Source organism: Sinocyclocheilus rhinocerous, unplaced genomic scaffold (genome assembly GCF_001515625.1).
Source record: "Sinocyclocheilus rhinocerous isolate Xijiao unplaced genomic scaffold, SAMN03320098_v1.1 scaffold1056, whole genome shotgun sequence".
Taxonomy (NCBI): Eukaryota; Metazoa; Chordata; class Actinopteri; order Cypriniformes; family Cyprinidae; genus Sinocyclocheilus; species Sinocyclocheilus rhinocerous.
The window spans coordinates 75,129-100,736 of NW_015659698.1; the positions used below are offsets into that span (position 1 = coordinate 75,129).

Sequence of the window (25,608 nt, forward strand, 5' to 3'; positions counted from 1 at the left end):
AGTCAGTGACTCTTGACAGGAATGCGCGTCCTCTGCGCTCAGGCAGCGCTCCGCTGCTCTTACTTTATTTTTAACACTTTGGGTGGGTCAAACAGCGGCTGATGAGAATGAGCTGCAGCAGCTCTCCCCCACCGTGACCTAGACCTCAGCGCCTCTCATGGGATTATTACAGCCCTTCAAATAACGGACTTTATTATAAAGACATCGACAAAGAAGCGTGTCAATCTCCCGGACTGTTTTTCATGTGTATAGGTAAGTATACTGTTATTTAAAACTCATATTTATAGAGGGCCTGTCTTCAGTTTAGGATTCCCAATGTCGTTTTATATTAGATGTATTAGAAGAGTTTGTTTCTTGTTTCGTTTTAATCACATTATATATATATGTGTGTGTGTGTATCTCTGAGTAGCAAAATAATGTTTAATATCGCAATGACCGGTTTAATTATTGTTCTTTTCATAGAAGTAGCCTATTGCAGGCTTATGAGAAGCGCAGCGACCTGTTGAGCACTGAACGCTCAGTGTGAACACATTCATGTTGGCATGTGTGATCAGTACAGATAAAAAGCCCTTGGAGAAAACATACTGGATACAAACCAATGCAAATATGTAAGAGCTGTTAATTTCCCTACACAAGTATGTGCTTTTCACTTTGAGAACTTTAATTTGACAGTTAAATTCAGTTACTTTGTTCATTTAATAACTAGCAGCTCTCATCTTTCTTCTATATGATCATTAATTTGACTCTGTGAGTTACTCTAAGCGAGGTCCAAGCTGGTCATTATAGCTGAGTTAAGCTTGTCCAAACTGGTAGACCACATTGGACCTGAAACAAACCAGCTTGTCGTACGTTTAAGGCAGTCAAGCTGGATTTTGGAACATAGACCAGTTTGGGCACCTAGAAACTAGCCACCATGTTCCAACAGCCTCAGTTATCAACTGGACTTTCCAACACACATTCGGCTGGTCTCTTTGTTTCTCATTGAATTAACAGAAGAAAGCTGTTTCAAAGTATTAGCAAAAGAAAAACAGCTGTCACTAAGCCTTTGAAATAATACAATCACGTGAGCTGTTTCAAGCTCACCTTATAGGGAGAACCGCTGTGGTGTAAACACCATTACTTACCACCCAGAACTTCATAATATGACCATAAAGTTAATTCCAGGAATAGTTTTGTATTATACTGTCTGACTGTTAATTCTATGCTCTGCTTGCCTCAAGACCACTGCTGTGTTTAAAACTTACTGCATCTTTAATGGAACCGTTTATTCAGAAATTAAAATCATGTCAGCCTTTTTTGTTTGCACTGTATGGAAGGGAGCACGTGAACATTCTTTGAAACGTCTCTTTTACAGAAGAACGAAAGTCACGGTTTGGAATGACACGGGTGTGAATAAATAATGACAGAATTTAAGTTTCAGGGTAAACTTATTTCTTCAAGGCGGTGATTATACCCACAATTTACTTTCCTTAATCTCATTTAAACACAGAATACTCTGGTTCTCCAGCTGTTCCTACAGTAACATGGCACATACAGTGTATCATGATTCATACCACACCTAAGTGTGGCCTCTCCACTCACACATGTGAGAAATAACCCGCTGTGTCGGCTTCCTGGACAGTAGATAGCCGCCCTCTCAGCTTCGGTTGCAGAATTTGAGAGTAAACACACTGTGACTTTATCATGGCAGTGATAGATATTACTAGCTAGAGATACTGCTCTTGCAGTATTTAAATTACAGTTTTTATTTTACAGTTATTGCCAAAAATAATGTTAATGACCTAAAAATGGTTCAGATTCAATAATCTATCATATGTAGATTTATAAACATTTAAATAGTTCACACAAAAATGAAAAAATAAAGTATGCCTATGCAAAGAGATTTAAGAGCTACCGCAGAGAGAATGTTTTTCAGGTAACAACAAATTAAATTTTGGTCTGTTACTCACAAAAAGCTATCATATGGCTTGAGAAAACAATAATAAGGACTTATTAAGGACTACTTGTAATTTTTGGAGCTTGACAGCTTGGTTACTATATATTTACATTGTATGGAAAAGAGCAGCATCAATGTCCTTCAAAATTTCTTCTTTTGTGTTCTACAGAAGAAACAGTCACAGAGGTTTGGAATGACATTATGACATGATTTTCTTTTTTAGGTGAATAATTTTTTCATAGCTGTCCCTATTGTCCCTCTCTTTCGTTTGAGATAGTAGATACTTCGTCATAAACTGTATGTGTACACGTGAGCATATTGCAGAGACAGAGACACCACACGCAGAGAGAGCAGCAAAGTTGTGCCTCTTGTGATAATGGGTTTCCCGCTGATGGGTGGAGAATAGTTCTTCGATAACATCCCCCCTGCGCTGGCCTGATACAGAGAGAGAGAGAGAAAGAGTGAGAACCACCATCACCCCTCTTTCTGACACCTGTTAGATTCTCCACTTCCCTCAGTTCTTGAGCCAGATGTTGATTTTTATTTTGTATATTGTACAACGGACATATTCACACCTTGCATTGTTACAGTACACTAACCCTGCAAATAGGATGTGAAATTCATTTGGTCCAGTGCTTTTCAATGGCCTAGATATTTGGAGCCAACTAGAGCAGAAGCTTTGTATCGTCTCAAGTAGTTCACTGCTAATGATTAGTGAGGATTTTCCTCTCTAATTTTCTGACTGTGAGAAGAAACACGCAAGTAAATATCTGATCACGTAGCGTGTGACGAAGTAGGAAAATTTGTGAAAGGTGCTCTTCACATTCTGTTACTCAGAGGGGTTGCCCAGCCCCCCCGTTTAGGGCGATAAGACTACACACGAGCAACATGCCTCACAAAGATAGAACTATCTTAGCAGCTAACCTTCACTCGCCATTCCACAGTAGCATGCGTAAATACACACCCTCGTTAAGAGCGACGGTTAGAGGACATGTGCTGAAAATGGCGGCCTTTGGAATCCTGAGGGTGTAGGAAAATATTCTATAAGGGAAACAGGTATACATTTATTAATTGTATTATTCATTAATTGGCATTTTTGCCATTCTTATAGACAGGGACAAGCAAAGAGGCAGGTAATGATAGGAGGATGGGCAACTATGAGACAGTTTTTGGCATAAGAACCACCACAAATTTGCACATGTGACTCATGGTCCTCTGTAGAGTCTTAAATTATCATCTAACTTAAGAATGATCATCTAACTTGTATTTTTTTTTTCAAATTAATTTGTTTTCATTACAAGTTATATTATCAATATAGCAATTTGAGTGAAATTTTGTGTGAAAACCTTTTTTAATGGCAGCAGCACTTGAGCTGAAATCAACAAAAAGCACAATTTAAGAATGTTCCAAACAGCATCTTGTGCTTCAATGTAAGCAAGAACACCATTTTCTTAACTGATAAACTGATAAGGGACCGTGGAGATAATACAGAATCTTTATTATGTCTGTGTTTTACAATTTCACAATTCTTAAACTTATTACTTCCATTTTTTTCAATTACAGTTACTGTGTTCCCCACTGTATATAAACAGGCTCATATAATCATGTTATGTGCCAACATTAAGGGGCTGTTCACACAGAACACTTTTTTGCATTATACTTTTTCATTGTTTTTCTATGTAAACATGCGCTAGACGATTACGTTGGACCATTGCGGTTACATCTTTTCCAGTTTCTTGCACATGACGTTTTTAAAACAGATTTCTCAAGTTAAAAGAAGTTACCTCGAGACCTTTTTTTTTCCCATTCCACTGCTCATGTTTTGCCTTTTTTAATGCAAAAATGCGTTCTATGTGAATGGTCCCTTAGGCACGAGTATTGAATATCTAAATATATTGAGTGCAAACAGAAATTTCTAAATGTTTAAAGGTCACTTCAGTGCAAAATCTAAAATGACTTCTTTAAAGATAAATGTCCAGTTAAACTCCATCTCTTTCACCTTTCAGATCATCCATCTCTGGCATTCCACTGTCTTGTCTTCGTGTAGCACGGTGAGGTGTTTGGTCTCTCTCATTCCTCTTCATCTCAGTGGCAACTATGACCTCCACCACAGACTTTGACAATGCTGAAATCACTCAGCAGTACAGCCGCATCAACACCCGCTTTGAACTGTCTGGTGAAGAGCTCGACAACGACAACAGCTCGGCCAGACTCTTTGAGCGTTCGCGCATTAAAGCGCTTGCAGGTGAGTCGTCTCAAGTGACATAAAACTGAGCACATGTTGCTTTGGCTTACATATACAGATGCCCACAAATGTGCAAATACATATACAGACGCACAGGCAGCTGAACCCTATCCTCTCCTGCCCCCCTTGACCAGTCAGGATCATTTGCACATACCCAGCATGCCTCTGTATGACTGAGCTGGACAGCTGCCCTGCCCGTCTGTGCCCATAGCTTAGATCTCCGGGATGGTTGCAGGAGCTTGTAATTTTTGGCACACCTGTGGGGTCTGCTGCTCTCAGAGACAGCGAGATTTAAATAGCGTTTGAGTGACAGTACATTATCATAATTTTTTTTTTCTGAAGAAAATTAATTAAACTACAATATACTGTCATGTCATTTATATTTAAACTTGTATGCCATGCATTTAGTTTTTTGAGAATAAGTTATGTTTTTTTATTCAAGGCTAGGGGTCTTTCTGTTTTGAAATGCATTAGCGATGGTGTACTCAAATACGGCCTGCTTCTTTGAGCCAAGTGTATGTTGCTGAGCCAGGGGGAGTGTGATGTGTTCTGTCGGTGCGTCAGTGCTCTGCCCTTTCTCTAATGCAATTAGAGAGAGTTCAAAAGTGAGGGAGAGCAAGCGAGCGAGAGAGAAGTGGTTCCCATTCTTCACCGTTGATTTACGGCTTCTGAACAGACACGAATCCCTCTGAGTATACGAAGTACACTTTGAGTACACAGTCATTAATACAGTTGTAGTTTGTATTTACAGTACATCAGGGCCCAAACCGCTTATGCACGCATTTACAGTCTGACATCACATTGTATTTGTAACAAATCAAAACACACACACAAACACGTGTACAGCCATTTGATTCAATTTTAGATGAGTGTGTGCGTGTTGTGGGGCGAACAGGAATGGGGGCATATTATATGCATGGCTGGGGTGCTGGAGAACCACTCCATGTGCTACCGGGGAGTGGCACAACAGCATCACTGCTAAGTGAAGAGTGAGTGAGGGCGGGAAGGAGAAAGAGAGAGAGAGAGGGAGGGAGGGCGGGCAAGAGGAAGAGGAAGAAAACAGGACTCGAGACAGAAGGAGGGAAGAAGAGTGTCCTGTTTGTCTCGCTCTTTCCCAGCCTTGCGTGTTGATTTAGCGTGGTGAGGATGAGCAGCCCCTGTTTGTGTCGCACGGTGCCTGTGAGCCAGACCCGGCTGAGGGAGGTCAAACTCAGCTTGAAGACCAGCAGAGAGACCATTGCGATCCGCCCTACCCCTGTCGTCCGAGAGGTCAGCAGCCGGCAATATACCACGATAAAAGAAGTCTCGACCCGGACCAATGCACCAGGCAGTCGGAGCAGAAGCACCCCACCAGTTCACAGGGCCCAAAGCAGGAGAGGGGGCAAAACTAACAGTCCCCACATTCGTGAACCTGAGCACCTGCCGGAGAGGAACGGAACTTTACTGGGCATCACACCTAAAGTAGCACCCATGACTCTCACTTCAGTCTCCTCAACCTCATCATCCTCTTCCTCCTGCACCCCGAGGGGCCATCGGCCCTCACCTCCACGATCCTCACCATCTTGCCCCCCTTCCCCGTCCCGGAGTATGAGACGAGCACGCTGGCTGAGCTACAGTGCTTCCAACATCTGCTTCAACAACTCCATCCTGGATGGGCGATTCAGACAACTGCAAGGTAGTGTCCTGCTAGAGTTTTTTCCTCCCATCCTCGAGGAGGGGGGAGTCTTTCCCGGCATACCCCACCACAGGGGACTTACAGGAATAGGTAGAGATCCAGAATGGGAAGGACATTAAGGTGGTATGCTAGATTGTTCTCTATGGGGTGCTATGGGAACTGGTTTGTCTTTTTATGTGCAGTATTTATTAATTTCATTATTTATGCTGTATATACGCCCCAATTGCTCACTGTGTTACCTCTAAATATTTAATGACAAACTCTATTCAGTGGAAAAAAAAATACTTTTTGTGCCCCACCACATCTGTCTTTTTCTTGCTGAAGTACAAAGTGATTGGTACACTGGCAGACTACCCCCCATCTACTTCTTGTCTTCTGCTATTCTTACCTCTTACAGGAAAATGTTGTCTCTTGTCTTTTTCTCTGATTTTGGGGTATTCAGCATTGAGGTCTCCTACCTCACTTATTCTCTCCTGGCAGCTCTTTATTTTTTAGAGATAAGCTGACTGTCACTGTTAATTTGTGTAAAACTGAGCTTCCTCTTTCTCTCCGATGAGAGCATTCTTTTAATGCTGTGGAACACAAAGAGCATAGTTCAGAGAGACTGTATTTTTTCTATAACTATCACTAATGTTTACATGTATAGTATGAATACATAGGAAGGGATTAAACTTGGTTAGCATAAAGACAAATAGACATGGACTAGTTTTGCATTCTACTTTTCTACTGCTCAAGTTAGAGGTGTTTTCTAAGGCATGCATCACTAATACTAATGCTCATACTTAGGGTTATGGGTTTTATGGAAACCCGTTTTAGAGTAAATAATAATAAAAGTAATTGTGAGATAAAGTTTAAAATAAGAAATATAGTAACACTGTGAGATATGAAGTCACACTATAAGATCTAAAGTTGCAATTGTGAAATATAGTTGGTGACTATAAACAGTTGGTTACTATAAAGTTGCAATTATGAGAAATATAGTTGCAAGTACTTAAGACATGAGTCCTACCTAAAACTGAGCAGCTTTTTGTCCGATGGATGGTAAAATGGGTGAAAAATCTTACAGATCTACATTGAAGGAGGGACTCAACAAGGACAAGAACATCATAAAGATCACCCAAACCGCCTCCATCATGGCTACAGGTGTTACATAGGAAAGAACCACTTACATTGCATCTAAATCTATTGCTTCTATGTGTCCTCCCATCACAAAGCTCTCTGTTACTTGTGATTTTGTGTTGGTAAGGACCTAACCTTGTAGGTCCAGAGCCCTCCAAACAATGACTAAGGTATGAGAATTTAGTGAGACTGCAGGTCACATCCAGTGAAGGCTGACTGTTGGAAAAACTTTGGCTTGTTGTGTACAGGGAAAATCCATCAATATGAATATTTCACAGACCTTTCATGTGAGTTGGAGAGAATATCAGAGATCAGCAGGACCCTAGTGAAACAAACTCTATTTAGACTCAATGCTGTTCTAATGGAGAGAGAGAAGCATTTAGTAGAGGTTAGACTACAGTCCGGCTGTACAAAGTGTGGGCAGGAAGAGGAATCATTTGGCAGTAGTTTGATCATGAAATATGTAGTGTTGCCAAGCTTAGATCTCTTATCATGCTTTAGCACATCTGGAGCTTTCCTAAATCTGGAAGGAACATGGTAAATTGCACTTTAAAAAGTGAAACGGTGCAGTTGTTACTTTATAGAGCTTCACCTACCTGACCTGACCCATAATACTGTATATATATATATTTTTTGGTGTAACCCAATAAGTCAAGGTTTGCCGGGTTAGCATGGCCTCCTAGCCATGGCTGGTAGATGCTATACTTATATCATCTGGACCAAAAAAGTAAAAATAAAAAAATCTCTGTTGACAGTTGTTCAAATAATTTATTTGCAAGCAACACGTATTTTTATAACGTGTTTTACCTTTCATGAAAACTCAGGATAGTCACAAATTAAGGGCTTGGGACTGATTGGCAATCACTGTTGTTGTGACATAATTTTCCTTTGGCTCCAGGGTAATTAGCCATGTATTAGCCATGACATTTACGGCTCAGGAGATTGCCTGAAAAGCATTTACAATTTAAAATTTTATTTTTTACTTGAATAAAATAATTTTATTTAGATGTTTTCACATAAAATACATGTTTGAGGTTACTAGAAAATCAAGGAAAAAAAAGTTTTTTTTCCCCCAGTGTGCCAACGTTAAGAAACAATTACTACAACTCTTTAAATTAATTACCTAAATTAATGGGAAAGGCTAATGGCTTGGGGATACAGGTGTGATTAATGATATAAAAAAATTTTTTTATGACATTTCAAATTTAAATATTTAGGGCAAAATGAAAGCTATTTTGTCTCTCTACAGATGTACTGCCAAAAAAATGCACTTTTGGCCCAACATTGTTCTAAATGTCACAATCTCATGCTGGAGTGCCCATGAAGCTTCGCTAGAGGGCATTCCATTACAGACTCTTGCCACTTTACCCCAGACTTCATTCCTCATAATCCTTTGCATAAACTCATCATCACTGATTGCATTCCTGTGTTTCTGTGTTCCGCCTTGCCTTGCCTTGTTTTTGACCCTGGACTGTTCCTTGTTTTCTGATCGTTTGCTGCCTGCCCCTGACCTTCGCCTGTTTATTGGATTATTTGTCTCTTCCTGGATTATACCTGTTTGCTGTTGTTTGACCCTGCCTGTTTTGACCATTCTTTTGAATAAAGCCTGCACTTGGATCCACCAACCCCGTTGTCACGCTTACATGTTACACTAAAGTAATTATTTTATTTTTAGCACTTTTGACAACCCATGCCTTTCTAAACAGCTTTACAAAAAATTTGTATTTTCATGTCCATTATACAGAAATAACATTTGATATAAAACTCACTAATCTTAACACCTCTGAAAGATTGTTTCTGCACATGCTCAAAAATAGTTCAGACATCATGCATTACACATTTGAATGTTCATTATTTTTTCATTGCTTTGTGATCCAGATGAAGGAGACATGCTTTCATACACTTTAGAGTAATTTAACAGTGTTGTAGTCAAGACCAGTTCATTCTAGTCCAAGTCCAGACCAAGACCTGAGAAGGCTGAGTCTGATTCAAGGCTGAGACAAGAAGAGGGTCAAGTCTGAGACTGTTTAGCTGTAGTTTAAGCATAATTGGAAAGGTAATGTTTCTAGATTGACTTAAAAGCATGCAACCATTCTCCACCCACTACACATGCTAATGTTTTCTAATGTCTTTTTCACCCTCTTCTCTCACTCACTCTGTTTTTTCTATCTCTCTCGTTTTGTCATTTCCGTCCCTCCATCTTTCCAGTTTCCTGCGGCCATAGGATCTGAATCATTTATAAAATTCATCATTAAGAATGCACAATTTATTTTATTTTTTTGTTAGAAACTTAAATAAACGTGATGCTGCAGAAGACATGCTCATGAAAAACACATGGGCATACATAATAAATACACTATAAAGAATACACATACATAGATGATATACTATAATCACTGTCTGATTATGACAAATCTTTTTGGATTTTTAAAAAGGTCTTTCTACAGTCCACAGCTTTGTTTAACTATTTTATTACATAATGTATTCCATATATGTCTTCTCAAAATCAAAATGGGTGAATCTCATGAAAACTGTCAAGAAATCATAAAAATGAAGCCTACAGTATTTTTATGGCCATTAAGGTATTATGCATTGTGACATTATTTTCAGTACAGTTGAGCACATTGAAAATCTGCAGTAATTGGATTTTTAATTAAATTTATTGCACAATTCTGAGTATACATCATGGCAGTATTTATTGTACTGAATTTAATTTAAACTGATATGAAAATGGAAATGCTTAACTGCCATTAAATTGTCACAGTGCAAAAAAAGAAAACAAAATGGTCCTACAAATAGGGCTTTTTATTTATGCAAAATATTATTTCTTATTTTATTATTTTGAATCTGATATATTTCTATGATTCATTTAAGTATTTTTAATTGTTTCAATTCACTTTATTTTTCATGTAAATAAAACATCAGATGTGAAACTACAAGGCCACATCAGAGTAGCTGAATGTTTTTCCCTTTCTGTCAAAACTAGATGAGCGAGAGGCTGTTCAGAAGAAGACCTTCACAAAATGGGTGAATTCAATACTAGCCAGAGTCAGCTGCCGAATCTCAGATCTCTATCTAGACCTTCGGGATGGGAGAATGCTCATCAAACTACTGGAGGTTCTGTCAGGGGAGAGACTGGTGAGTATAATGTGTGTTTAATGTGTAGCAGTGTCAAACCTTGATTTGTCCACACCACAGAACAAGAATTAATTGCCATTTACTGAAGTCATTGCCGTAATATCTTCGATTCTCCATCTTTCCACCATTCAGCCCAAGCCGACCAAGGGGCGAATGCGCATCCACTGTCTGGAGAATGTGGACAAAGCTCTACAGTTTCTAAAGGAACAGAAGGTGCACTTAGAGAACATGGGATCACATGATATTGTAGATGGGAACCACCGGCTCATCCTAGGCCTTATCTGGACCATCATTCTTCGCTTCCAGGTCAGCCCGTTATTCTGATGAAACAACTTTTTTGACCACTCTATTCATTCTGTGCCTCTAAATATAATTTAAACCAAACAATAAGGAAAGTTTAGAAATTAAAAACTAAATTAAAACATTTCTCAGGCTATAAAACACACAGTACGAAACAATCCAGACAGCAGAGTTTTTGTATTGTGTCTTTGGCTGATTGGAAAAGCTTACATTTATTTGGTTGATTCGAAAAGCTTATATTTATTTTTAAATCTCTCATTTTGATAGCAGGATATTTTTAGCCCAGCTACTTCAAACAATATACTCTGCTACATAATTCAGACCTTTAAAAATGAAAGGAAATAGACCGGAATGGGAATTGTTGACTGCTCTTTATTCTGCCTGGCTCCCACAGCAATGTACAAACTATTGAGATATAAAAAGTCAGGATCTAAATAAAGTAACAATGCCTCTGCATATCCAAGAATGGATGCCCAAGGGCGAATTAAAGTAGCTCTTCTAATTAATGTGAGATTTAGAGTACATGAAATGTCAACTGATATGAGAATTTACTGCTTTTATTATTGCATTTAACAGAAGGAAGGTCTAGTTGACAGAAATACAGTAAGAGTGACAGAAAGAGGTATATGAATATAGTTTAAATGCACATGTGGGATTAATTTCAGCTTTTGTTCTTTCTTTCCTCGTGTGGATACAGATTCAAGACATTATAGTAGAGACAGGACAAGCTGATAAGACAGGCCGGCAAGAGACCCGCTCGGCCAAAGATGCACTACTCCTCTGGTGCCAGATGAAGACTGCAGGGTAGGACAACAGTTGTCATACTTTAGTAGTAATGAAGCTATAGCAAATCCTCAATTTTTTATGAAAGATTTGTGGTTGCAGATGGATTTGTCTGATGTTGTTTTGTATCTGCAGGTACCCCAGTGTAAACATCACCAATTTCACCACAAGCTGGAAAGATGGCATGGCTTTCAATGCTCTCATTCACAAACACAGGTGATAAATATCAAGACAAAATGTAAATATTAAGACAAAAGATAGCTTGTGGAGACATTGCTTAGTGGTTAGGAGACACATGATTACATGGTGAGCAACTTTAAACCTTTGCATAAATCTCATGATTTCTCTACGAAATAAGATTCGATTTCTTAGAATCTCATATGTATAATTTCCAATCACAAACTGAATTGAGATTTGCGAAAATATCAATGTCTGCAATCAAAAGCTTGAGATTTCAAAATGAACATTCATCCTCCAAGATCATGTTATTGATCAACAAAAAGTTGACATTTAAATTAAACCTCCCAAGCAACCACTGAGAAATGAAATTGATATAATAGATATAAACCAAATACCCTCTTAATTTCACTGCATCAGGCCAGATCTAGTGGACTATGGCAATCTACAGAGGTCCAATCCCACTCACAACCTTCAGCAGGCCTTTAATGTAGCTGAAAAAAAGCTTGGTGTCACCAAGCTCCTGGACCCAGAAGGCAAGTAACACCTACTGACTATTAAGCTAAAAATATAAAAATTATACTCCCATTATAGAGAAAACATCTTTATATTCTATTGTTTGCAGATGTGTTCACTGAGAACCCAGATGAGAAGTCTATAATCACATACGTTGTTGCATTTTACCACTACTTCTCCAAGATGAAAGCTCTGGCAGTTGAGGGCAAGCGAGTTGGAAAGGTGCAAAATTTAAGCGAGTCCGCTCCCATGTGAATTTTATGTGTGTAATGCAAGAGGACATTTGCATTGATCTATACTTATATTTTCCAGGTGCTAGACCAGGCCATTGAAACAGAGAAGATGATTGAGAAGTATGAGACATTGTCATCAGACCTGCTAACATGGATTGAGCAAACCATCATTGTCCTGAACAACCGCAAGCTTGCTAACTCCCTTACAGGCGTCCAACAGCAATTGCAGGCTTTCAACTCTTACCGTACCGTGGAGAAACCACCTAAGTAATTCAGGCTATTTATGAACAAATGTCTCTTTTTCTGTAGTAAGCAACCAACTGCTAAGCAACCAACTTTGAATTACTTTTTAACTCTAACTCTTAAGGTTCCAGGAGAAAGGCAACTTGGAAGTATTGCTGTTTACCATCCAGAGCAGAATGAGGGCCAACAATCAGAGAGTCTACACACCTAAAGAGGGTGCACTGGTGTCTGATATCAACAAGGTGAGATGCTAAGTTTAATGCTGCATTGATTTAAAATCAGGCAGTATGAATTTCCAACCTCCAATTAGGGAAGGTGCAATATAATGCCACTTGAAGTCAGACTTTGAACATATATCTGCAAAACAATCTTTGCCTTTTTATGTTCTAAACATCGAACAATAGAATATGGTGGTCATCTGGCGAGATAAAGTAGGAATATCCCATATCTGACTTTAAATGGGGGCACAATAAGCTCCAGCAATAATATTAATCAATTCATGAGAAACACTGTTATGAACCAAACAGACACCTGTTAGTCCCAACCACTTAAGGTAAATTTTCTGCAGGGACAGTGACAAAGGTTGAACATAATAGTAAATCCAGTGGTCTGAAAGACTCTGAGCTGTTTGAGTGTGTGTGCCTTTGTTCTCAGGCATGGGAGCGGTTGGAGAAGGCAGAACATGACCGTGAGCGGGTCCTAAGAGATGAACTCATTAGACAGGAGAAGCTGGAGCAGATGGCTCGTCGCTTTGAAAGGAAGGCAGCTATGAGAGAGACCTGGCTTCTAGAGAATCAGAAACTGGTTTCACAGGTAACTCACCATCCACAGCCTTCTTCTAAAAGACGAAAGGCGCAGAGAGCCTTTATTTAGATACCCATCATTTCATAGTTGCCTACACCTGAAGAGTGAAATTAATTATCATTATTTTGCTTTCTACTTTGAAGGATAACTTTGGCTATGACTTACCAGCAGTTGAGGCAGCTAAGAAGAAACATGATGCCATAGAGACAGATATTGCTGCATATGAAGAACGCGTTCAGGCACTGGTTGCCCTGTCTAAAGAACTGGAAGCAGAACGATACCATGATGCTAAACGCATTGATGCTAGAAAAGACAATATCTTGAGGCTGTGGGACTACTTGCAGGAGCTCCTGAAAGCTCGCAGAGGTCGTCTAGACAAGAACCTCACCCTTCAGAGAATCTTCCAGGAGATGCTCCACATCATTAGCTGGATGGATGAAATGAAGGTAGGAAAGACAATTGAGTAAATAGTGTGGTTGATTTATATGTTTTGCTTGAATATTATGGTTGCATTGTATGTCATGTAATTGAAGCAAAAATATGTTATGTTATTCAATCAATTTCTTATGTGACATTTGTTCTTCAGAGCCGACTCTTGTCCCCAGACTTCGGAAAACACTTATTGGAAGTGGAAGACTTGTTGCAGAAACATTCGTTGCTAGAAGCTGATATAGCAGTGCAGGCAGAAAGAGTACGATCAGCCAATGCAGCTGCTCTTAAATTTGCCAATGGTGACAGTGAGTACAGTTGAACCCTTGTATTTTTCTGTTGACTTGGGTGATGTAGGTGTGAAGCAGTCTCTGTAGTCTTTATTTGATGAATTTGTTACACACACTGTTCATTGTTATTTTTCTTTTCTGCTCTTAATTGTCTAGGTTATAAACCATGTGACCCACAAGTGATCCGTGATCGGGTACAACACTTGGACCTGTGCTACCAGGAGTTGTGTGCTCTGGCAGCTCAGAGAAAAGCCCGTCTTGAGCAGTCGCGACGACTTTGGAACTTTTTATGGGAAATTGCAGAGTTGGAGAGCTGGATTCGGGAAAAGGAGCACATCTTCTCCTCTCTTGACCATGGTAAGGACCTGACCAGTGTGCTGGTACTGCAGAGCAAACACAGCGTCTTTGAGGATGAGCTTGCCGCTAGACGGGACAACTTGAAGCAGGTGATGGACGAGGGAGAGAGCATGATTCAGGCCAAGCACTTGGGTTCCCCTAAAGTGCAGCAGCGCATGGATGATGTGCGAAATCAGTGGCAGCAGCTGGAGGACCTGGCCGCCTTCCGTAAACAGAATCTGCAGGACACTCAACGCTTCTTCCAGTTTCAGGGTGATGCTGATGACCTCAAAGCCTGGCTGGTTGATGCTATGCGTCAGATGAGCAGTGATGACATTGGACATGATGAGTACACTACGCAGCGACTGCTCAAGAAACACCGTGACTTAAGAGATGAGGCTGCTAAGAACGGAGCCAACATTGACGCTCTATCCAAACAGGCCAATGCACTTCCTGAGGAATTAAGGCACACACCAGACATCCAGGGGCGTCTTAATGATATCCGGGATATGTATATAGAGCTTTTGACCCTCTCAGACCTGAGGCAGAAGAAGCTAGATGACACCATGGCTCTTTACACTATCTTTAGTGAGACGGACGCTTGTGAGCTCTGGATGGGCCAGAAGGAGACCTGGCTGGTTGGGCTGGAGACACCAGAGAATTTGGAAGATCTAGAAGTTGTACAAAACAGGTATGGCTGTTGGTTTTATGAACCCAGAGATAGTACTGTAAGTGTGTTTCATAAACTGGAAAACTATTCCAATTTATGCCACTGTCATAAAATGTTGTGTTTGTTTGCAGGCTAAGCATTCTTGCTCAGGAAATGGGTAATATGCAGGCTCGGGTTGATAACGTCAATAAAGCAGCCAAACAACTTGAAGACAGCAGATATCCACAAACAAAACAAGTGAAAGACTGTAAAACTCGTCTCAATAGAAGGTCAGAGTTATTATCACGGATATGAAAGCCAGTCCCAATTAAAAATACTTTGTAAATAATCTGTAATGTTCCTTTTTTCTCTTCTCATAGATGGGAAGCTTTTAAAGCAATGGTGGAGGATAAGAAACATAAAGTAGATTCAGCCCTCAGCCTACATAACTATGATCTTGAATGTGATGAGACAGAGTCATGGATAAAAGAGAAGACACGAGTCATTGAGTCAACACAGGACCTTGGGAATGATCTGGCTGCAGTCATTACCATTCAGAGGAAGCTCTTTGGAATGGAAAGAGACCTTGCTGCCATCCAAGATAAGTTGGATTTCCTGCGTAATGAGGCCCAGAAGCTTGTGAAGGACCACCCAGAAAATGCTTCTGATATATTTGCCAGACAGGAAGAGTTGGATGCTGCATGGGACACCTTGAAACGCACCCTGAAAAACCGAGAAGACTCTCTTGGGGAAGTCAGCAAGCTGCAGACCTTCCTACAGGACATGGATGATTTTCAAGCCTGGCTGTTCAAGACACAGAAGGCTGTTGCATCTGAAGACATGCCTGATGGTTTACCAGAGGCTGAGCAGTTCCTGAGTCTTCATGATGCTGTGAGGGCTGATATGGATGGCCATGAAGAAGACTACCACTGTGTGAGGGACACAGGAGCAGCTGTCATTCAGGGCCAAGAAGATGATCCTCAGTACCAACAGCTGGAGCAGAGGCTGGTCGGTCTTGATAAGGGATGGGATGAGCTGCACAAAATGTGGGACAGCCGCAAGAGCTTCCTAGATCAGGGTCTCGGCTTCCAACAGTTCATGAGGGACGCCAAGCAGGCTGAGGCCATATTAAATAACCAGGTATACGTACATACAGTTTTCATCTGATGAACCTTGTAATGAAAACAGTCATTTTGGGAAACCCAAACCTTGCCAATATTGCCACCTGCTTATTATTCTTTGCCAATTACCTTCAATTGCAGTTCCATAATATTGTTCCTCCCTTTAATTTGCCATGTCTCTTTCTGTGTCTTTTTCCTGTACTTGTTAAAAGGAATACACTCTAGCCCACATAGACAAGCCTGATACCCTGGATGGAGCAGAGAAGGCCCTGAAGAAGCACGAGGACTTTGTTACCACCATGGATGTTAATGAGGAGAAGATACTCAGCACACTGGAGACTGGTCAGAGGCTGGTGGACAGTGGAAACCTTTACTCAGAAAGGGTCAATGACAAGATGGGCTCGATTGAAGATAGGTCTGTTTTTTTATATTATTTCATTTTACATCCAAGGTCAGACATACAACATAATTTACATAGAACATTCCTCTTTGACCTAGCATATGAACTATCCACTAAAATAAACTTGCCCTTTCAATCCAATTTCCATGCTTAAAGAGACAGTAAAAGTATATAAGACAGAGGATTTTCAGTTCAATAGGCTCCAGCATCCCACACGATCCTACATAAAAAAAGTTAATGATTTTGCCTATTACTTACTGTATCCTCTGGACCAGTATATAAAATGGCATGACAAGAACATTTACATCAAACTGACTGATGTCAACCCACAATGTCAGTGTAATTCAGAAAGCAACCATAGTTTTCTACTCAAAGTTCATGTTAATGCATTCATGCATTTGTGCTTTCTTTGTGCTGAATCAGCAGTGTGTGAGAGAAGCATTATACTGTAAAGGAGTAGCCTGCACTTCCCCTATTAGCCCAGGCAGTCTGTAGCTCCTTAAGATGGGCGCCCGTTCTGATGGGTATTGATCTCTTTGTGAAAGTATACCTAATCCATTGGTTTATGTTGCTTTTTTAAAGTGTTCTCTCTGCAGTGAGAAAATGGATGAGTAAAGAAACGCCATTTCAATGTCTGTCAGTGGTCACATTTTAATATATAAAGTTCTTACACCACTTTGCACTAGAGACCAACCAGTAAATAACCCATGTACATCTCAATAAATTAGAATGTCGTGGAAAAGTTCTTTTATTTCAGTAGGATGTGAGTAATGCTTTACTCAAAATTTTCATATGCAAGATCTCACAGATTTGCTTCTAATATGAATGTAATGTTCTTTGTGACCTTTTCTCTCATTCAATGAACATTTACTTCTCTATTTTAGCTTACACTATGGATAAATGAGAAAATGCTGACTGCACAGGATACATCATATGATGAGGCTCGGAACCTCCATAGCAAGTGGCAAAAACACCAGGCCTTCATGGCAGAACTAGCATCCAACAAGGATTGGCTTCATAATATTGATAAGGTATATATAGCAATTTTATATGAACTTTAATAAAGCACAGCAGTTGGGTTTCCGAAGTAAAAATCCCATATCCAATCTCCATATGGGACATATTTTACTATAACTTTCAAACATTTAAAAACAGACCTACCTTGAGCTCTAACTTGTTATTAAATGATGTAAGATTCTGTTGAAGCCCTAGTATCAATGTGTTGAAGTAATTGAAAAAATTAATATGTACTTTGAACCATGCACGTATTAGGAGGGACAGGAACTGATGGAATCTAAGCCTGAGTTTGAGCCCATTGTCATGGATCGTCTTGCTAAGCTTCATGAACTATGGGATAAGCTGGAGAGCACCACACAAGAGAAGGCTCGGCTGCTTTTTGATGCAAACCGTTCTGAGCTGTTTGATCAGAGCCTGGCTGACCTGAAGAAATGGTGGGCTGAATTGCAGCAGCAGCTCCAGGGTGATGTGGATGAAGAAGTGAAGGATCTTACCAGTGCCAACATCCTACTGAAAAAACATCAGGTGTGACATAAAATTTGTTACTTTTTCATTGTTTTGTGTCTGCTACAAATCAGTTGATTACCTCACTTGAAGCCAACTTTTGTCTGTGCTTTGTCGTTCCATATTTGGTGGTAATTTATAGAATACTGCTTAAATCGGCCCTATTCTCCCCTAGATGACAGAGAATCAAGTTCGGGATCGTGCACGAGAGCTTGAAGAACTTCAAGAAGCTGTACAGCAGCATGCTTCTCTTAGAGAGGACCAACCTGAGCTTGAAGATGAGCAGCAGACACTTCAGAGGGACTTCCAGAAGCTCCTCACACCTCTCGCTCAACGCAGGGGCAAGCTGGAGGCCGCTAAGGCAGTGCACCAGTTCTTCAGAGATCTTGCAGATGAGATAGTATGTACCAAAATCACAGCTATCCATATATTCAAATTACAGCTTCTTGGAATGCATCATTAGTTTTTGTTGATCTTTCTTCTTAAAGAACTTTTACATAGAAGTTTTGATTTGTTCTCCTCAGCTCTGGGTTAATGAGAGGTTACCAATGGCAATGTCAGAAGATCATGGCAACAATCTTCAGACTGTCCAACTTCTGCTCAAGAAGAACCAAGTGAGTTGTTCATTTGTTCCACTTACCCCCCAAAATCATTACTAATTATTCAGCGTGGTAGAGCACAACATGACTTGACAACATGGACTATTTCAATTAATGGTCTATTTATATAATTTATATTTAATTTACTATGTGATCATACCCCCTTTCATATACCCCACCCACCCCTATCATATAATCCTTTCATATCCTGCACAGTCTCTTCAAAAAGAGATTGACGGCCACCAGCCACGCATTGATGAAGTGTTAGAGCGTGGTCGGCGCATGGTGGCAGCAGCAGAGGGCAGTCCAGAAGAAGAACACATGTCTGAGGAAATGAAGAAGCTTCAAGAGGTGTGGGCAAAGCTGCAGGATGAGATGGCCCAACGGAGAGCACGGCTTTATGGCTCTAATGAGGCCCAACAGTATTACAATGATGCAGATGAGGCTGAGGCCTGGATAGGGGAACAAGAACTTTATATGATCTCTGATGAGAAGGCCAAGGTAAAAATGTAATAAACTGCAAAATGCCGTTTGTCTTGAAAATCTTCAAAATGCCAAGTTATGTCAACTCTGTGCGGGCTCCAAATTTTGTGTGCAATGAAAAGCCAGACTAAAATAAATTGTCTGTGACAATTAATCTCTCTGGGTTGTAGGATGAACAGAGTGCTATGATCATGCTGAAGCGACACCTGCTTCTGAAGCAGGTAGTGGATGACTATGCACGCTCCATCCAGCAGCTGGCAGACCGTGCCCAGAAGATGCTGGCTGAAGAGCACCCAGATGGGTATAGTGGACTAACTGCATGTCTTTATGTATTGTATATTGAGTAGAGTGGGCCAAGCTGAACTGAATCCTAAGGCACCCCAGTGTATGTTAAAAAAAACTCCATAACAAAGATGAATCTTTATTTGTCTGTATGTGAAGTGAGGCCATCATCCGGAGACAAGGACAAGTTGATAAGCAGTATGCTGGGCTGAAGGAGCTGGCAGAGGACCGCAAAAAGAAGCTGGACCACACATATCATCATTTCTTACTTAGCCGTGAAGTGGAGGATCTTGAGCAGTGGATTGCAGAGCGTGATGTGGTGGCATCTTCACAAGAGATGGGCCAAGACCTTGACCATGTGACGGTAAATAGGAACCTACCCCACATTTACATCTCTCACATAAAAGCATGTTTTGACATGTGCAATGCAAGACTTTACATGTTCAGTAATACTTATATTTTAGATCAATATAATTAATTACACAATTATGTTTCTAATTACATCAATATTTTAGATCCTGCGAGATAAGTTCAGGGAGTTTGCACGGGAGACAGGGACAGTGGGTCAAGAACGTGTAGACACTGTGAACCGGATCATAGATGATTTGATCGAAGCAGGCCACAGTGAGGCAGCGACCCTGGCAGAGTGGAAGGATGGCATCAATGAGAGTTGGGCAGATTTGCTGGAACTCATCGACACTCGTGCCCAGCTCCTCACAGCCTCCTATGACCTGCTTAAGTAAGTACAGAAGAATTCAATAGACTATATGTCACTCAATGCAGTGAGTGGCGTGCTTTTATCAGATCATATTATTCCTACTGACTCACTGTATCTCACACAAAAACAAGCCAAGAGGTGCTTTCACACCTGGCTCGTTTCCCCCCTTAGCTTGGTTCGTTTGGGCATATGTGAACACGGCAATCGCGCCCGGATGCGCATCAAAACAATCGGTCCAAGATCGCCTGAACGAGGTGGTCTCGGTTCGATTGAAAACGAACTCTGGAGCGGTTGGGTTGTAGTGAGAAAGCAATCCGATCTAACGGACCAACGAACCAGGCTATATCACAATGTATAATGGGTAATTACATAAGTCAAGATTATAATTACTTAACATTATACCTGTGTGAGGTGTTGAATTGGACTGGAAAACATTATCTAAAATATTCTGTGAATTTGGTCAGGTATTTTTATGATGGGAAGGAGCTGGTTGCTCACATTGAGGAGAAGAAGAATGAGCTTCCTGATGATCTGGGAGAAGACTTCAGCAAAGCAGAGTCCTTCCACCGAATGCATGCTGCATTTGAAAGGGACATCAGCTCCCTCGGCAAACAGGCAAGGAAAACACATTACATGAACAAGTGGTTGTCGTAATAAGTTTCATGTTTTCATCTCCCTGTGGCTTGTACATATTTATAAGACAGTGGCTTGTGTAGAAAATCTGAAAAATTATATCTCTAAAAGTTACAAGATTTTTCATATCTCTTTCCTTGCAGGTGAAACAGTTCCAGGAGACCGCAACTAGACTGTATGCCCAGTATGCAGGAGATCAGGCCACTGCTATTCAAGCAACTGAAGAAGAGGTTGTGGAGGCCTGGAATGGTCTGCTGGCTGCTTGCGCAGGCAGGAGGAAGCAGCTGGAGGATACAGCTGACAAATTCCGCTGCTTCACCATGGTGAGAGACCTGCTGGCCTGGATGGAAAGCATCATTCAGCAGATAGAGACACAGGAAAAGCCACGGTATGAAAATGTATCATTGTAGCCATCACAGTAGAGATGTCAAAGTTCCTTTTTGTGATGAAATTTGTTTCTTGTTGTCCAATGAAGAGATGTCTCCTCAGTGGAGCTCCTTATGAAGTATCACCAAGGGATCCGTGCTGAAATTGAGACACGTGGACCTAAGTTTAATCAGTGTGTGGAGCTGGGCCGGGCCCTGCTGGAACGCAAGCATAAGGACTCTGCAGAGGTAATCAGACATGGAAGGTAGCAGGTGTAGCAGTTTGCCACAACAAAGTGTCTGGAAAGCATCCATTTTCATTTACACTTCTTGTGCTCACAGATTAAAGAGAAGCTGATGCAACTAGTAGAAAAGAGGAAGGAGATGATGCTCAAATGGGATGAAAGATGGGATTGGCTTAGACTTTGTAAGTCCACAAATGTCATACAAATGTAGGCTACACACTACCACATATTAAAGCTGCTTATAATTATATCTCTTTCTAGTACTGGAGGTATGTCAGTTTGCTCGGGATGCATCTGTAGCAGAGGCCTGGCTGATTGCCCAGGAGCCATACGTGGCCAGCAGGGATCTGGGTGAGACAGTGGATGAGGTTGAAAAACTGCTCAAAAGACATGAAGCCTTTGAGAAATCCACTGCTACATGGGAAGAGCGTTTCTCAGCACTGGAACGTCTTACAACAGTATGTATATTTTAAACTTTGATGTATTAAACTCAACTCACACCATTAATACATTAATGACACCTCAAATTATGTGGATTGTTTGCATTGGCAGGCACCACTCACTGACTATTAATAATCTGTTGTAGTTGGAGCTGCTGGAAATTCGGAAACAACAACAGGACATACTACAATACAGACAAGAGGCGGAAAAAGACAGCAGGTGTATATATACGATCTGGGTAACACCGTCCTTCCCTAACTCCATATTCCATACTAAAATTTGACATTCAAACTCTGACCATAGGAGAGAAGACACAGGGTTTGCAGAGGAGTCCTCACAACTCTACACCACAGAAGAACAGTCTCTGGTGAGTTTAGTGCAAGTTTTTGTAAGAATCTCGAATCATCTTTCTTGTCATTATATTAAAGGGTTAGTTCACCCAAAAATGAAAATTAGCCCACAAATTACTCACCCTCAAGTCATCCTAGGTGTATATGACTTTCTTCTTTCAGACGAATCCAGTCGGGGCAGCATTTGCGTGAGTCTCGTGAAAACCAACGTTTGCTAACAGGAGCAAAGTTTCCTTACTTTAGCAAAGGAAAACCAGTCTCCTCTTGGCTTATATCGAAATTCTCCGACATTCTTCTTTACAAATCCTCGTTTTGTACTTCTAATAAGTGACCGGTGTTTTGTTTTGATCTCTCCCCTGTGCTTCCGCGTGCGCCACTTCTGAGCGGTGCATGCGCAAAGCTGACCTCATACGTCATCCACCCGGAACTGCTTCCAGTGTACAACAGTGAGCGCAAGCTAGATTAAATTGACCCGCTGAGTGCCATTAAACAGCTTGAAAGATCAAAGACAATTTTTAATATAACTCCGACTGGATTCGTCTGAAAGAAGAAAGTCATATACTCCTAGGATGACTTGAGGGTGAGTAATTTGTGGGCTAATTTTCATTTTTGAGTGAACTAACCCTTTAACAACATTCTTCTTATCAGATATTCTTTCACATTTCATGTGCTCATCTCCTAATGCAAATACAGCATACAAAACCCTATAATATAATTTTACTTTTTGTACTGCAAATGTTTGTTAAATTAATGCCTGTAATACTTGTTTGAATCTGTATCCAAACTTTGTTCTTTTGTGGTCTTCAGTCTGGTTTAGGAGTAATAGAGCCAAGTTCCGTGGGAGCTGATGGCACAGCAGGGGACTCCACTGTGCCTTTGATCTCAGAGATGCAGGAAAGTGGCTCAGTGGAACTGGACCCTTCCACATCCATCCAGGTTACCAAAGAGGCAGAAAAAGCTGCTACGCTTCCCACTGAATCTTCACAAGTTCAACCAGTCTTGATAGAGGGAACTCTATCCCGCAAACATGAGATGGAGGGACCCAATAAGAAGGCATCCAACAGGTTAGCTGCTGTTTAGAGAACCAAGACATTGACTAGGATATCACAGCGACTGGGCTCTTTGACTTCGGCAAGATCACCCAGGTCACCTTAGAAACCACCCATATAATGCTCTATCTAGCATTGTTGCAGCGTGTTTTGCACGGGCAGCCACTTACAATTACAGAAGAAATCTAGTTGTCTTGATTAAGTATAATGCTTCAAGCTTCATTTTCAATCACATAAAGTAGTCATCATTTTACCAATGAGCTTAATTTAAAACTGTCCACCCTCTCATCTCTTGTCTCAGGTCCTGGAACAACCTTTACTGTGTGCTCAAACCTGGGCAGCTCTCTGCCTACAAGGATGCCAAGAGCTTTAGTCACAGTGTCACCTACCATGGCGAGGAACCCCTGAACCTCAGCAATGCTTCATGCGAGATCTTGACTAACTATAAGAAAAAGAAGCAGGTGTTCAAACTCCAGTAAGCGTCTTGGTCATCAATCTTGATATTAAGTTTAAAATAAAAATGTATTTAAGTGTTGTGAGATATATTACATATAGGACTTACTTGTTTTATCCTTGTTCCATTTGCCAGATTTGAAAATGGAAGTGAATATCTGTTCCAGTGTAAAGATGAGGTGCGCTATTGACTGCTTCTTCTAATTAGTTCCTTATAGTTAATATAATCTTTGAAATATGCAGTGAACAACATTAATGATGTATGTTTTGTCTTTTTGACCACAGGAGGAATTTCAGAACTGGACTCAGGCTATAGAACAGGCAGCACAAGCTGTGACTGAAGAACCAGTTGCAGGGCCATCAGGATTGAAGGCACAAAGCCTACCTCCACCTTCTTCCACTACTCTAGAGGTTCCCTCAACCAAGAAGGAGAAGGAGAAGAGGTTTAGTCTGTTCGCTAAGAAGAAATAAACTCCTGGATAGAATGTGACACAGGTGAAATGGAACAGATTTATAACACCATTTTTTTTAACATTATATTAATTTGTAAGAATTTAGCTATATGAAATGTAGATTACACTGCTGCCTGTATCTAAGCTAATCAAGTGTTGCTAATGTCCACACATATTGCTTTTTTATGTTTTGTTGTATTTTTCCTATACTAGAGTCACATACCACATTCACTTTGTATACAAATAAAAGCACAGGAACCGATCAAATTTAACCAAAAATATTTGTGAGAAAAAAGGATTTCTTTTTGTCTTGATTTTTTAATGTGTTGAGTTTCTTTAGGCATGCTTCAGTATGTATTTTGACTATAAATAACATGCATAGTTTTGTTAATCTGCCTTATTCCTTGAAAATGGTTGCAAATGTAATACTGTGCTCTTTGCATCGGAACTTATAGAATTTTAATAGAGTTTGACATTGGAGAGGTATTTCTTTTGTAAATGGCCATCAGCTAGCAGGAGGTGTGGTGATGAAGGTGTATAACACTGTACACTATGCTGTTAACATGCACTATATGCAATATGCACAGTGTTTAGTGTGGTTTTAGACTGTCCTAGGTGTCGTATTTTTCATTATTCCAACAAACATATTAATATTATAATAATATTATATTCAAATGTGAACATATTAATGCTATTATGTATGAATGCATTAAGAAGCACAGCCATGGTACTTAAGAGAAGACAAAGATGAGAGGGGTAGATTTATTATGGTGCTATATCTTTAAGATAAGAGTTTTATCCTCTCATGACTCAGGTTCCCCAGTATGGCTGTCGCAGGCCTAAATCACATTATAAATACCCTTACACAAGGACAGCAAAACCATTATAAGCACTAAAGTGTATGTCTCACGTCATCATAACAATGATTAAAATTTGAAAGATATGTGTACAGCTTGGATAATGCAGTATAAATTAAACTTGGTAGCCAATGAATGTTTGAAAACATGGAGAACAGTGTGTCATACAAATATGAATATAGAAATAATGGTAAAGGGGAAATTGTACCTGTAACAAATAATAATAACAAAACTTCCTAAATACATTTAACTGAATGCCCATATTCAGATCATGCAAATAAAATATTCATTATGCTTACTTATATTTTATCTGTCACATACGCTTTCGAAATTGATCAAAACAGTAAAACAGTACATCGTCTGATCTACTGATTAGATTTTAAGTGCCCTATTTCCAGTCTTAGTTTTTTCGTAGTTTTTACTGTTTCTGCCAGGCACTGCAAGCTAAAAGTGTTTTTTTTTAACCGTAGTTTAATTTAATCTACAAGTACTTTCAGAATACGTTTACTTGGTCAGTGTGGTGCTTTATTAAGTTGGTGATTTTATTGGGCCATTACATCTTGGACCTCCAAATCTCTCAGATTTTTTTGTTTTATTTATTTATTTTTTGCAGTCTATGTTAGAATTAACTCCCTTTCAGAATGCTTCCATTCTCTATTCTCCTTTTATATCTATATGTTCAATGCAAAATCACATATAATAAGTTGAAAGCAAGGTATGACTCATTTTAGGAGTATGAAAATCAATAAACTCTGTTTGCAGTAAC

At 40.1% G+C, this 25,608-nt stretch overlaps 2 protein-coding genes and 1 long non-coding RNA gene across 3 annotated transcripts; 2 read left to right on the plus strand and 1 right to left on the minus strand.

Moving 5' to 3' along the window:
• LOC107724016 (spectrin beta chain, erythrocytic-like) lies at positions 1-25,608 on the plus strand. The gene is given in 36 exon segments (XM_016532777.1): positions 1-252; positions 3,943-4,181; positions 9,962-10,113; positions 10,246-10,419; positions 11,111-11,217; positions 11,332-11,412; positions 11,794-11,909; positions 11,999-12,111; positions 12,202-12,389; positions 12,490-12,607; positions 13,020-13,178; positions 13,313-13,615; positions 13,756-13,906; positions 14,045-14,915; positions 15,026-15,163; positions 15,254-16,013; positions 16,207-16,409; positions 17,203-17,425; positions 17,667-17,936; positions 18,091-18,315; positions 18,440-18,529; positions 18,731-19,015; positions 19,168-19,298; positions 19,439-19,643; positions 19,795-20,018; positions 20,462-20,612; positions 20,774-21,018; positions 21,106-21,244; positions 21,338-21,422; positions 21,502-21,698; positions 21,827-21,900; positions 21,985-22,048; positions 22,839-23,095; positions 23,382-23,555; positions 23,670-23,712; positions 23,819-25,608. Coding segments are annotated over 35 exon segments (7,050 nt in total). The 5' UTR covers positions 1-252; positions 3,943-4,033; the 3' UTR covers positions 24,005-25,608.
• Positions 5,244-6,207, plus strand: LOC107724015 (uncharacterized). The gene has a single exon (XM_016532776.1). It carries the CDS (start codon positions 5,328-5,330, stop codon positions 5,973-5,975), a length of 648 nt encoding a protein of 215 aa, XP_016388262.1. The 5' UTR covers positions 5,244-5,327; the 3' UTR covers positions 5,976-6,207.
• LOC107724017 (uncharacterized) lies at positions 21,251-23,700 on the minus strand. Its single transcript, XR_001637990.1, has 3 exons — positions 23,643-23,700; positions 23,470-23,522; positions 21,251-21,358 (listed from the first exon to the last, which is right to left on the minus strand). It is a non-coding gene; the product is annotated as an uncharacterized LOC107724017 (long non-coding RNA).

Bases quoted from the DNA above. Each gene is read 5' to 3' on its own strand.
- LOC107724015 (XM_016532776.1), top strand. From the start codon at position 5,328: ATGAGCAGCCCCTGTTTGTGTCGCACGGTGCCTGTGAGCCAGACCCGG.